The sequence below is a fragment of the Ailuropoda melanoleuca genome, chromosome 17 (assembly GCF_002007445.2).
Source record: "Ailuropoda melanoleuca isolate Jingjing chromosome 17, ASM200744v2, whole genome shotgun sequence".
Classification (NCBI taxonomy): Eukaryota; Metazoa; Chordata; class Mammalia; order Carnivora; family Ursidae; genus Ailuropoda; species Ailuropoda melanoleuca.
Genome location: NC_048234.1, coordinates 31443733 through 31459016, shown reverse-complemented (window position 1 = coordinate 31459016; position 15284 = coordinate 31443733). Strand labels below are relative to the sequence as shown.

General features: G+C 32.1%; 1 protein-coding gene across 1 annotated transcript in view; it reads right to left on the bottom strand.

The window, feature by feature from the left end:
- The window catches only part of VPS13A (vacuolar protein sorting 13 homolog A), a 240974-nt gene that overhangs the window by 14833 nt on the left and 210857 nt on the right, over positions 1-15284 (bottom strand). Inside the window, 1 exon segment of the mRNA XM_002925447.4 lies at positions 9104-9218. Within this exon segment, the coding sequence (XP_002925493.1) occupies positions 9104-9218 (115 nt within the window).

The following is a 15284-nucleotide window of genomic DNA, read 5'->3' as shown; positions in this document are numbered from 1 at the left end:
TTAGGCCTGTAATCTTAAGATCTAGAAGGGTGTCCGATACAGGAGAATTTAACAAATACTTGTATAGAGAACAAATACATGGCATTAAATTTTTTCTTTGTATTCATATGAACCATACTAGATTATCTGACAGAAATTCACTTATACAATTATACATTTACTCTTGGCAATTTTGAATTTGAAGTAGTCTGGCAATTTATTCTACTTTACAAGAAATATGCAGACTCCCACACTTGGATGTTCCAACACTGGTGCTTTATTATATCTTGAACTTAAACAACTACCTCAGATTTGAAGTGCCACAAAATGCCTAACATACGTTTCTCCACATTGCTTCCTATAGGGTTCCTTACAGTGGTCAATTTTCACTGAAAATTTGACATCACAATTCATTAGAGTCATCTTCAGAAGTAACTGGGATATCAATTTCATTTGAATTTATAAATTAAGACTCTTAATTGGCAGAAAAAGTATACACAGTGCTTCCTTTCATAGATGACGTTAAAGTTTGTCTTTAGATGAATGAAAGTGGCCTCCAATTTGACTTTATATGAAAAGGAATAGTTTCATTTGGCAAGAGAACATCCTTTCTTTCATAGGCTATCTTGCCAATAAAAAAATAGACTTCATAACTTAATACTGATCGTCTTCTAAAACACTACTGTTAGAACACACACTAAAAAGTTTTCAATGAGCTTCACTAAGTTCAACTTCCGTTGAAAATTTAACACCTTTAGTAAAATAAAGGTTAAAGATCTTCTAAACTAATACTTCATAAAAAGAGAGTAAGACTCCAGGTGAACCTACCTGAGTGTAACATTTGAGGATGTACTAAATTTTGTTTTGATAGTATTTATCCTTCTCTAACATATTTACAAATTTAAGGGATACAATGATGACAAACATTTGAAAAAGATTTAAAAATCGAATTGGTCTCATTCAAATTGCTGGATTAGAAAAGAGAATTTCAAAAAATCATTTTATACTTGAGACAAAGAGAAAACTGGAAACTCCGCTAAGAGGAACCATCACCTCCAAAAAAACATATAATTTCAAAGTCTTATTCAAAAAGGACTGTTTACATAATACTGGATGGTTCTAAGTGGAGTGAAATTATTTTTCTGGTGCAAACTAAAGTTAGTGGGATTTACTACTAAATGTTGGAAAATATGGACCTTTGAAAATGATGTACCCAAAAACTCTCCAAGAAAACTGATAAATGAGGGAAGAGACTGTAGCCAAGTTGGATGGGTAATCTCCTTTCCCATAGGATCTGCTTTATTTGGGACACTAAAAGCTCGAACTTCCCTGGATAACAGATTTGGCTCTCTTTAGTTCTCTCATCCCATTCAGAAGTCAGCTTCTGGAGGGGAAGAGTTATAAAATGAAGAGTGAAACCCAATAAGCCTTTGTCTCCTAGTTCTTGTCCACTTACTCAAAATTTCAGATGAAGCCAGGAAGAATGTTCGGCACTACTCTGGTGATCTGACTGCCTATGGTAAGCCCTTTCTTCCAGATCAGTTGTAATTCTCCTCCCGAGGTAAAGGGAAAGACCACGTCGGCTGAAGGCAGTTATCTTCCAACTGCCATTTAGGCAGTGTTTGAAGCTAATTATAAACATCTGTAATTTCTGAAAGAAAAGAAATATACAACAAACAAAAACAGCCTCCCTGCTACAACAACTCACATAATCATAACTATGATATCATGGAAAGAGATGTAAGAGATTCAAAGACAACACAGATAAAAGTTTAAAATACCTGAAATGCTTAAGAGTATACTACCCTCGTGGGATAACCCAACTGACAACATTCATACACAGTGAATGACACAAAGATCACACACACACAGGCACACTCATTTTAAGAGGCAAAGATTTATTTAAGGGGTGAAAACTTTAAAAAGACAGAAACATGTTCAACAAAAAACAAGAAAGGAAAGCTGTTACAGCTATAAAAATTATAAAAATTAAGAAAAGATTCTGCTGGCTTTTATGTATTCCAGAAATAAAGACCAGTTTCCCCAGACTGGGAATTATTTTATGAATAGATCACATTTTCAAATTCAGAAGTTAATAATTCTACTTATAGGAATTTATAATAACAAAAACATACAACAGAAATTTATATATTTGGATCATAATCATGTTAATAGAAAATTTAAAAAGGAAATATACCATAAATGGTGGGGTATTAGGATAATTTTTATTTCTACAGTTTCCTACTTTACTGAATGTACATTAATAATGTAAAGAATAATTTCTGAAAATTTTCATATCTCCTATAAAATCCTACAATTGTACACCAAGAATCAATGTTAGGTAATTGATTCACAAAAGGAATTAGCTTTTTCCATGGAAGTGCGGGTCTCTAAATTTTTTAATTCATAGAAATCCCAAGCTCTACATTCAGAAAATCTCTGCAGACATATGGGATTAACAGGTTATTGATAAATGATAACTTAGGGTAGAAAAACACAGCATACACAATTAAATATTATATATATTTAGCTAAGTTTCTGACGATGCTGATTATGTTTTTTTAAAAAAAGTAATAGCTATTACTTTGAATGCTTCTTTAGAGCATCTCTAAGATTCAGAAGAATGGCATAGTGCAATTTAGTACATATCTTTGTTATCATTTCCACTGCTTGGAATATTTATATTAAAAAAGAGGGCTATATGAAAAGCCAATTTGATAAAGTTATTAGACATTTAATTTCAAGCTGATTTTTTAGAGATACCTTGTTGCTAAATTCATCACACTGATTGACAGATAATAAAGTACATGAAAATGGTTTCCCACAATAAAACTATCCAACCATAAACTCCTATGTGTGAAAATTATATAGTATTCTAATTAGCTCTCTAACAGACCTATCTGAAATCATGTGTTTTGTTCTTCTCTGATTCAGGACTTTCCGTAATGTTCTGTATTGTACTAAGTGTATTCACTGCACTGCATCAATTCAAACATTCATCTACTGAAATTAAAGATTACATTAACAATCTAAACCTTTCAATTAATCTCCATTTATCTCAAAGGTGCAGGGATAGAACAATCAAACTGATTTATATGTCCATCATAATTATTACATGATCTAAATGAATAATTGTGTATCTTATTCAGATCCCACAGAACCTTTAATTTTCTTTACTATTATAAATAATAAATTATACATTTGCAAGGAAATCTATAAAACAAAACCCAAAGGCTTGAAGGTACAGTATAAGAGTGCACAATAACACTTAAGAGGGTTGTTTCTTTTCCTCCTCCCATTACTATAGGGAAGTATGAAGCTAAATTTCACCACAGGACTTAAATCAGACAAACTGCTATAGCAGCTATCATTCTTTTAGTATATATGACCTTGGGATGGAAATATGATAGCATATATTTCATGTTGAATAGTGATGTCTTAGTCACAGATCTACAATGGCTCCATTTGCAATTTTAGTAACATGACCTGAAGATCAACACTTAACACTGATACGTGTTTTGAACAATTTCAAAAAGTAAAATTTATAAAATCCAGATTTTAAATACAGAAACAAACTGAAATTTATTCTGACTTCTTTTTTTATAAGGAATATTGACAGCTCTATTATTCTGGATCTACATTTGTCATATCCAATTCATCTTACTGCATTTATAGGATGCTCTTATAAATTTATCCATGGTAACAGGTGTTCACAATTTCTTTATGAATTTTTCTCCCTGCCAGTTTTCAGTATGTTATTCAAGTGTCAAGTAAATACAAAGGCAGATAAAGAATGAGTAATTACTCCCTTAGAGAAGACAGAAGGACTCTCCTTCCCTTTTTCTATACATAAGCAGTGACCATGTAGAAATTCAGAATATAAATAAAGGATATGGACAGGTGTGTTATTTCAAAATAGATCTTTCAAATGCAGCTTTCTCACTTAACTTTCTCATTAGATAATACTCTGATTTTGAAATTCTAATTATAGAGCCTCTAATAAACAAAAGAACTATTCATCCCATGAAAGTGCCAAAGTTGAACTCATTTTCTACTTATTTGATGAGGAGTAAGAAGATATTTTTGTCCATGTCCTTTATCTCCAACAGGAGCACATTAGTGTAAAATAAGAATGCAACCTTAAATCTTGAATTTTTCTCTAATAAAATCAACACAATTTTTTTTAACTGGAAAAATAGTATCTGCGTTCAAAGAAGCTTGGGAAGATTTTTTTCACAGTGGCAGGAAAACAAAAACAGAAAGATCAAGGGCAATTATATTGTTAAAGAACGTATTTCACTTCTAAGGGTTAAAAAGTTAAGACAATTGAATCCGTAAAACCACATGAGCCACATGACAGTTTACCTGGTACTAGAATATTGTTTTAAATCATTTCACTATTCGAGAGATTTTAAATAAATGTAATCCTACTTACAATTTTTTTTTGCATTAAAATGGCAAGTCAATGCTGAAATATACAGAACTTTCCTAGAAAAATTCTTATGAACCTTTATGAAAACTATACCATAGCATTAAGTGTCATAGACACTCAGTAAATGCCTTGGCAATCAAGAATTTTAGCATTTTCCCCTTTTAGAAAGGCCCTGTGCCTAGCTGAAATGTAAAAAGCCAATGAAGACATTTCCAGACCTCGCTTTCCTAAGGCATACAACAATACATAACAAAGGCTGTGTTCTTTCTAGCTTCTTGTAGAAGGAATAGGTTTTGTATGATTTGGTCAGAGGTGAGAGAGACCAGTGGGGACCAGATACCAGACTCTGATACCAGTCACGACTATTTTAATGGTCACTGTTCTCATGTATTTACTTATTCCAAAACAATAAGAAAACTATTTTGATGAAAACAGTAATTACATTCTTTGGCACTCATGTATTTCTTAGTCCTAGTACACACAACCTTGATTTCCATTTAATTTAAATGAATGCTAGGCAGGTAGACATTTCAAAAGAAATGTCTTATACATTTTAGCATCCTTTTTTGTAAGCTCAATATTAAAAAATTAAAATAGTCACTTTCTAAGAAATAGAGAATACTGATTTATAGAAATAAAATCTTGGTAAACTTAAGAATTAGATTCAGAATCATGGGCTGAATCAATTAAGCCGAAAGTTGAATAATTAAGGCAGTTATTTACTATAATCTAATTAATATAAGCTCAATATACATAAACTGATTAACATAAATAAGGTAAATGTTTCTTTGTTGATCCAAAAGCACAGCAGTCATAGGGATTAAACATCATATTACCATAAAAAGAGAGAGACACACACACAAACCAAGAAATAGACTCTTTACTACAGAGAACAAACAGGTTATCTGAGGGGAGATGGGGGGGAGGGGTGAAATAAGTGATGGGGATTAAGGAGTGCACTTGTGTTGAGCACCAGGTGATGTATGAAGTGTGGAATCACTACAGCATATACCTGAAACTAGTTTTACACTGTATGTTAACTATACTGGAATTTAAATAAAAACTTCAAATAAATCCATCATATTACTAATAGTCATTCACTCTTTAGAGGGTTTTTTTGTGTGTATCTAACTTACTAGTGAAAACAGGACAGAATAGTTTTATCTAAATTGAAAATTAAAGAAAACCCTTCAGTGCACAAAACATAAAACAGTTCTGCTCCTAGATCTTTGAGACGCTGATATTTTCCAATATAACCAAGAAAAAACATACATAATTATGCTTACTATAAAAATTCTTTTAATGTCCTGAATTAACTTTTAATATTTTATAACAGGGATAGAGCATATGGATAGAGTAACAAGTAAATATAATGAGTATAAAACCAACTTTTGTTCATTGTTGATATATATATATAATGAAATAAAAAGTGAACCGAAGAACAGAACTTCTTTTTTCATTCTAAGACTATAAATTATGACACTAACTTCCATAACAAATAATGAATGTTCCTTATAATAGCAGTGTAACCTATATGGTTTTGGAACAGAACAAATTCATATTGCTGGAAGTTACAAGTAAAGTTTATTGTTATTAAAAGAAATCTAACAAAAATACTTTTAAAATGCTAAATATAAAATACTGACTAGCTATTACTATTCTTTTCTTTATACAATGGCATTATGTTACAGCCCAGAAAATTTACAGACAATGTTAGAAATGGCATTTTGCTAATAAGCAGATAATTGAAAATAAAACTAGTGAACATTAAAAAAATATTTAAGTTTAACTTTAAATCTTAAAGACAAACTGCACTGCAAAGCTACAAAACATATACAACAAATGCCAGAATATATAGTATGCCCTACTTTGGATATAGAATACATTTTTTCTGTTTTTAAATAAGGCAATTACTTTGCTTTCTATACATATGTAGAAAAACATTTTAAAGGAAAAAAGTATTTTAATTCCCTAAAACTGGACATATGGGCACTATGGTAGCAGTCATACAAAACATGTTAGTGAAACATTCCAAATAAAATGACAAAGAACACATGAATTTAACATTTTAGATCTGACTAATCATCATCATCATCACTACTGCTACTGTGAGTCATAATCCACTCCCTGTAGACCTGAATTTTCTGTAAGCATGGTAGAGGAAAAAAGAAGCACAAAGGTTAGTTAAGCATGGCAAAATGCTTGGAAAACATGTAAAACTATGAAATGTTCAAGGAGTCAGAATAATCTTAAGGCGGAGTTCAGATCTGAGTAGGGCAGTAATTATGGATACAGTATTCCATAACTTAACAGACCCAAGACGAAACCTCACTGGTTGGTACACTCAATGGATAAATAGTTGGATGACACCAGTAAGGCATTCCATGAATATATGAGAATGATTATTCTATTTCTCTAGTAGGTAACTTGAATTGACTAGTAGGAGGCAATATAATACGGTACTTTTTTCTAGATACAAAGGCATACAACCAGTATATTTTATATTTAATTATATATAGGCCCATATAATTTACTGAACACAGAGTACTTTTTTTTAGAGAATTAGAAAATAAAAGGAGAAACATTTAAAGTATTAAACATTTTCTAAGGCACCAATGTTAAATCACTTAGATTAAATCTCTCTAGATGAGATTTTAAATCCTGTTTCTACGTCCTCTGCTTTTTTTCTACAGTACTGGCACTCATGTCTTGTAAACTATTTGCTAGTAATAGAGTTTTAATTTAAAAAACACCATTACCACCAAACCAACAACCTCTTTCTTACACCTGTAAAAGAACAATGATCCTAAAGCCTCTGGTGAATTCCTACAGGTATTCCAGCTAATACTGTGTTTAATGCTCTTGCTGAAATACAAGTAAAAGGGCTGACAAGGATTGTGAGGTTTTAGTCATTTAAATAGCTCTTTTAGCAGTTAATACTAAAACTGGCCTACTAAAAAAAATATGTACCTTTAAAAACACACAGTCGAAGGTCATGGCTTTTAAATCCCGAAGTTTAAAGTTTCAGCAAACCATTAATGAAGGTATAAAATAAATTTATTTGTCATTAAAATCAAGTTAGAAATTTTTGGTATCTCATGGCTTTCTTGTTTATCATACTCTATTTCCTAATAATGAGGATATATTTCTAAATTCTCCTCACTACTCATCCTTACTTCTTACTGAATTTATTAAAAATTTCTCAAGAAATATTTTGTTTTTCCATAGGTGATCTAATAACTATTCAGTCTAGTAAAATGTCAGTAATATGCTATTAACATAAGCTACTAAGTGACATGTTACTTCCCTTAAAAGAGTAGGCAGGAATTGAGAAGAAGTATATTTTTCAATTGCATTAACCACGGTGACTTCTGCACCATTTCATCTTCCAAAGAATGATCACTGTCATTGTAGAGATAGCACAAAATGCTTTTTAGAGCACAACCTCTCACTAGATTGCCAGTTCTGTCCCAATGCGCAATTATTTTGATGCTTTAAAAACATTTTAAACCCACTATCACTTTGCTAAATAATACACATTATCTCAATGGTCATGTTTTACTATATTAGATGGAAGTACATTTTATTCAAAATTATATACTCTGCATGTAGTGGGTAAAATATTGAAGTTTTAAATATTTGCCATGATCATTTAAAATATGACAATATTTAAAATATCAAATATCAAGGCTATAAAGGAAGAACCATATCCCCATAGTTTATTATTACTATGAATATTTTCAAGTCTATATAACATGACCCCTTGTCTGTTTGCAAACAAATGATTTGATTTAGTAGTACACATCTAAATCACAGATGAAATAACTTTATATTGATGTAATCTATTATAGTATGTTACCTACACCATAATCCAAATTTTAAAAAGTCTAGTTTTCAAAATAAAAAAGTATTTTAGATAAAATATTCTACGTTCGAATGATCTTTTGTTTCAAATCTACTTTTCTTTAATAAAAGATGTTGGCTTTCATGTGAACTGCTTATCAGATTCCACAGGTTTTAAATAGACTACACAAGCATAAGGCAGGAAGAGGGTCAAGGCCAGTTGAGTATCTTCAAAAGAAAAGCCTAAGAACCCAAGAATTCGCCAATAGTAGCGGTATGGTTTTTTCCTTATCCATGCCCAAGTGGACACGAGAACTGTATAAAAACTACTAGTGGCTTGATATGCAGAAGGTAGTATCCTAAACAGAAATGGTTTAACTGGTTAAATAAGTACCACCAACTATGAGGGTACATAAGGCACAACAGTTTTCAACAAATCCAGCAAATCCAGTACAGAACTAAGAATACCCTATAAAAAGATCAGATTCAGTAAAATCCTATACAAAATTTACCAATACAAAAGCTTTTCTTTGTATTCAAAATACTGAAACAGCTGTATGTAGTTTGTAAATTTTAAGACTAAAATCTACTGTTGGCTTTCACTTGCAAAGTCATGCATTAACTGTTTTCATATCAAATTTTTTGATGCCTGTAAAAAAGAAAAAAAAATCTTATAGTAAATAAATGTATATTAAAACCTAAGTAAATATAAGAAACTTATAAATAGAATTAAGCAAAACATATAAAAGCCCAAATAAACTAACATACATTTGAAATATTATATAACTACTTTTAATAAAGCGAACTTGACTAAATTAATTTTAATGTGTAAGATATTTCTTCACCCACCTGTAACATCTGGTTTCCAGTACCATCCCTCAGCCTGTAAGGTCTGATAACTCCATCCTCATTAAAGAATCGAGGGGGTCGCAGGCTCTCCACTTCATCAGAAGTCTCTGTAGCTCTACAGGAAAAAAAATATAACTTGATTATAAAAATTATTCAAAAACTCTTAAGTACACTTTAAAATGCAACTACTAAAAAGAATCTACTTTTGGATAAGATTATTACATCACTTCTCTATTTTAAAATTTGTCTTTATGGCACTAATGTAAGTTCTCCAGAAAAAAGTTAACTTGTAAAGAAGTTTGTTTATAGACTGTCTTAGACTTTCTTTGTAGACAATAATCAGAATCAGCAAATGAATACCGCTTTTTTCTCTTTTCTCTGATTTAAGACTTAATTTCTTTTTCTTTTCCTATTATACTGTCTGGTTCTTCCAGTTCAATGCTAATTACACCAACACAATACTAAATATAAGAGGGGATTGTAGGCAACCTTGTCTCATTTCTAACTTTAAAGGGAGAGCTTCTAAGAGTTCTCCATGAAAAACCAATATTAACTAATGTTTTTCTTTTGTTTTTAACAGCACCTTTTGTCAAACCAAGGATGTTCATTTCTATTCCTAGTTTGTTTATAGTTCTTTGTTATTGTTATTGTTTTTAAAAATCTTGGTCAATGAATTCTTTTTTTTAAAGAATTTTTATTTATTTGATGAGAGAGAGCACAAGCAGGCAGGGTGGCAGGTAGAGGGAGAAGGAGAAGCAGGTTCCCCACCAAGCAAGGAGCTGGATGCAGGGTTCGATCCCAGGATTCTGGGATCATCACCTGAGCCAAAGGCAGTTGCTTAACCAACTAAGCCACCCAGGTGCCCCTGGGCAATGAATTTTAAATAAGAAATTCCTTCCTGGTCATTGCTGTTATCATATAGTTAATCTCCTTCAATCTATTATTGCTATAAATCACATTGGTTTTCTAATGTTCAAATACCCTAACATTCCTCACAGTCCCACTTGGGCTTGACATGCACTGTTTGAAACATATATATGAACTGCTAAATTTGGTACTATAATAATTTAACATTTTTGACTGTATGGACCTAAATGAGAATGGTCCATTTGTTCATTCATTCAATAAATATTCACAGATTCAATAAACATTAATTAAGAGCTTACCACATAATGTATCCATCTGTGTAACACATACATATGGTTAAATTCTCCAATTAAAAGGCAGAAATTGGCAGAATGGATAAAAAAATATGATCCAACTATACGCTGTCCAAAAAAGACTCACTTTAGAGTCACAGACGAAAGTAAGTTGAAAATGAAAGGATGGAAAAAGATATACCATGTAAATAGTAACCAAAAGAGCACTGGAATAGCCATACCAGGTTTAGAAGAAAATGAAATTTTAAACAAAAAATTCTCATTAAATACAAAGAAGGACATTTTACAAGAAAAGTTAATGTATCAAGAAGATACAAAAATTATGAACGTTTAAGTACTTAACAAAAGAGCTCCCAAATACATGAAGCAAAAACTGGCAGAACTGAAAAGAAAAAAAAAAAATCAACAGTTATTTCTATATCTTACTTTCAATAATGAATACTAAACAGAAGATCAGCAAGGGAATAGAAGACTTGAATAACACTATAATCCAACTAGACCAGACATCTACACAGAGAACAATTAATTCAACAACAGGAAACTATATCTTTTTCTCAAGTGCACACAGAATACTTTCCAGGACAGACCATGTATTAGGCCCTAGAACAAGTCTTAATAAACATAAAAATACTGAAACTTATGTTTTCTGGCCACACAGAATAAAATTGGAAATTTATAAGAGAAGGAAATTTGGGCAATTCACAAATTTGTGGAAACTGAACAGCAGAAGCCTAAATAACTAAAGGTGCAAGAAAAATAACCAAGGAAAGTAATAACTTTGAGACAAATGAAAACAAACACAAAACTTATGGGATATGGCAAAGACAGTGCTCACAGATTGAGTTATAGCTGTGAATCATAACACTTAAAAAGAAGAAAGACCCCAAATCAATAATCTAAATTTACACCTTGAAAAACTGGAGAAAGAAAAAGCAAACTATACCCGAAGCTAGCAGAAGGGAAGAAATAAGAAAAATTAGGGCAGAAAAGAAAATTAGAGTAGAGATAAATAGAAAAACAATGGAAGGGATCAATGAAACCACAAACTGGTTCTTTGATAGAATCAACAAAAATAACAAAGAAAAAAAGAGAGAAGACTTCAACTGACTGAAGAAACAATCTGATTAAGACTTCTATCAAATAGAGAGACTGAATTAGTAATCAAAAAACTTACCAGAAATAAAAATCAAATCCAAATGACTTCACTGGTGAATTTTATCAAATGCTTAAAGAAAAATTAATGTAATCCTCCATAAACTCTTCCCAAAAAATGAAGAGAAGGGAAGACTTTCTCATCATTCTATGAGGACAGTATTACCCTAATACCAAAACCAGGCAAAGACATCACAAAAAAACTACAGACCAATGTCCCTTGTGAATACATATGCAAAAAAAACTCAATAAAATGTTAGTAAACTAAATCTAGCAGCACATAAAAAGGATTATATACTATGACCAAGAGGGATTTATTCCAGATATGCAATGTTGGTTCAACATATGAAAATCAATTAATGTAATATATTAATAAAACAACAGAAAAAAACAAACAATGCCAATTTAATTAATACAGGAAAAGCATCTGACAAAACCCAACATCCTTTCATGATATAGGCACTCAAACGCAAAACAGAAAGGAACTTCTTCAACCTGATAAAGGATATCTACAAAAAAAAGCAATGGGTCTTATCGTAACTTATTGTAACATAATGGTTTAAGACTGAAAGCTTTCTCCCTAAAATCAGGAGCAAGACAGGTATGACTGCTTTTGGTACTTCTATTCAACACTGTCCTAGAGGTCTAGCCAAGGTAATTAAGCAAGAAGAAGAAACAAATGGCATTTAGATTGGAAAGGAAGAACTAAAACTATTTTATTTTCAGATGGCATGATTTTATATATACAAAACCTTAAGGAATCCAACTATTAGAGCTAACAAGTTTGGTAAGGTTGCAGAATAAAAGTTAAATATACAAAAACTAGTATTTCTATATACTAGCGATACACAATCCAAAAATGAAATTAAAACATTTCCATTTATAAAAAACTAAAAATAATACTCAGGAATAAATTTAAGACATGAATACTGAAAACTATAAAACATCATTGAAAAAAATTAAAGACCCAAATTAATGGAAAATTAATCCATTTTCATTCATTGGGAGACTTAATATTGTTAAGATGGCAATAATCTCCAAACTGATCTTGATTCAATACAATCACTATTCAAAATTCCCACTGTCCTTTTTTGCAGAAATTAACTGATTCTAAAATTCATATGATAATTCAAATGACTCAGAGAACATCTAAACAATCTTGAAAAAGTAGAACAAAGTCAGAGGACTCACACTTACTGATTTCAAAGCTTACTGCACAGCTACAGAAATCAAAACAATGTGTACCGGATACAGATCAATAGTATAGAATGGAGAATCTAGAAAAAAAACTGAATAGTCACTTGATTTTGGAAAAGAGCGTGAAGACCATTCAGTAGGGAAAATGCAGTCCTTTCAACAAATAGTGCTGGGACAACTAGATTTGCACATGCAAAAGAATGAGTATGGATCCAACCTCTCCAAACTCTCATCACATACCAAATTTAAAAATTAAAATAAATCAAAGACCTGAACTTAAGAGCTAAAACTGTAACTTAGTTTTAGATGTAAATCTTCATGACATTAGAGTAAATAATGCTTTCTTAGGTATGACAGCAAAAGCACAAGCAACCAAAGAAGATAAGTCAAACTTCATCAAAAGGCACTGGGAAAAAGCTAAAAGACAATACACAAATAGGAGAAAATGGCATCTAGTTTCCAGAATATATAAAGAACTCTTAAAATTCAACAATGAAAAGACAATCAGCCCAACTGAAAACACAGAAGGATCTGAACAGACATTTTGCCAGGAAAGATACATAAATGACCATTAAGCAAAACGAAATGAATGCTCTACATCATTAAGAAATGCAACTCAAAGCCACACTGAGGTATTACTTCACCCTCTAGATTAGCTATTAAAAAATAGCAAAATGGAAAATAACTAGTACTGGAGAGGATGTAGAGAGATTAGAACCTTCTACGCTTTTGGTGGGGATATAAAACAGTGCAACTGTGTGTAGAACAGTCAGGCAATTCTTCAGAAAGTTAGACATAGAGGTTACCAAACTGACCAAGCAGAGCAGTTCTGCTTCTAAAGAAAAACTGATGAGAACTGAAAGCCTATGTCCACATAAAAACTTAAACATTGTTTTTAGCATCATTGTTCATAACAAAGAGTAAAAAACAACCTAAATACCCGTCAGCTAATAAATAGATAACCAAAGGTCATCTACCCATAGAATGGAATATTATTTAGCCATAAAAAGGAGTGAAGGTCTCACTTATGCTACAACATGGATGAACCTTGAAAACATCACAATGCTAGAGAAGGCCACACATTATATGATCCCATTTATTTGAAACATCCAGAACAGGTAAATCTACAGACAGAAAGTAGAACAGTAGTTGCTACTGGCTGACAGAAAGAGACATGGTGAGTAACTGCTGACAAGCACAGGGTTTTCTCTGGGGTGAAAATGTTCTGGAATTAGAGAGTGCTGATAGTTGTACGATCTCGTGAAAGCTAGAAACTACAAAATGCACTTTAAAACAGTGATTTCTTATAGTATGTGAATTCTACCTCAATTTTAAATAGACTATATTAAGGTGTTTAAAGGAGCATTAAAGATTTCAGGGGTCTATGGGAGGGAGGTAGATGAGTTGTGAAAGGGTAATGCCAACTATTAGTACGGTGCTGGAACTGTTTAGTATCCAGACTGGTGGATACATGAAAAGTGACAAAATTGCATGGGATGAGAGCATACACATGCCAAAGAGTGCAAGTCCATGTGAGGAAATCTGAATAAATTCGACAGAGTGCATCAATGTCAATATCCTGGTTGTGATATTACACTATGGTTATGCAAAATGTTACTAGTCTGAAATCAGAGCAAAATCTATGTAGTGGTCTCAATGGTGATTCTTAAAGAAATCAGGCTAGATCTCTGAACTTCTGAATGTCATTTTATATGGTAAAGTCTCTGAGAATGTGGCTAACTGAAGGACTCTGATATGAGGTGATAATCCTGGATTATCTGGGTAAAAGCCACCACAAGTGTCCTCATAGGAGAGACGTGGAGAAAGACCAGGCCTACAGAGAAGACGGTGATGTGAAGATGAAGGCAGAGCTTGGAATCACATGGCCACAAGCCACCAGAAGCAGGAGGAGGCAAGGTGCAAATTCTACCCTCCTGAGGGACTGCAGCCTTGCTGCCACCCTGATTTCTGACTTCTTCACAGTACATCTTTAATAGTTCTTAGTCTTATTTTTATTAAAAATGTTTTACTTTGCCCTTAAGGTAATGCAGCTCAGTACAGATTATTAAGTTTAGAAAAATGGAAGGCTATTTTAGCAACTCTGGGCATATACTTGCATAGCTCTCTCTAGATCTTATATTACTTATGTTTGAGTTTTGAGCTTCTCTGATGACAAGTAAACAAATTCTATTTGTGAATTTAAAGTTACATGTAGAAGAGACTGAACCTTTTTTCCCCATCTTAACTCTAAATTACAAAACTGAAAACACCCAATTATAGTAAGCAGTATGAGATACTGACTTAAGGGAAGCAGCTCATATGATGACATTACTTATCTCTATAAAGCAGGCAGGAAGTAATATATTAGGGTGATGTCCACCCACCTAACTTTCTAAGTTAGGTCTCATTAGCATGAATTTAATCAACTGTTGTATGTGTTACAAATCTCCACAACAGAGATAACAATAGGAGATAACAATAGTGCAACTATCAAATTTCAGTTCTAAACTAAATTTAACTTAGAGGAAGAGAGAGCATGTTTTAAAATTATCTGCACAAATGAAGAGAAATAGAGGAAATGGATGTAATAGTTTCATAACAAAGAAGATCATAAAGGCAGGGGGAACACAAGCTGAGTTTGAACCAGGAATATAAAATGCCATTCTTTATTT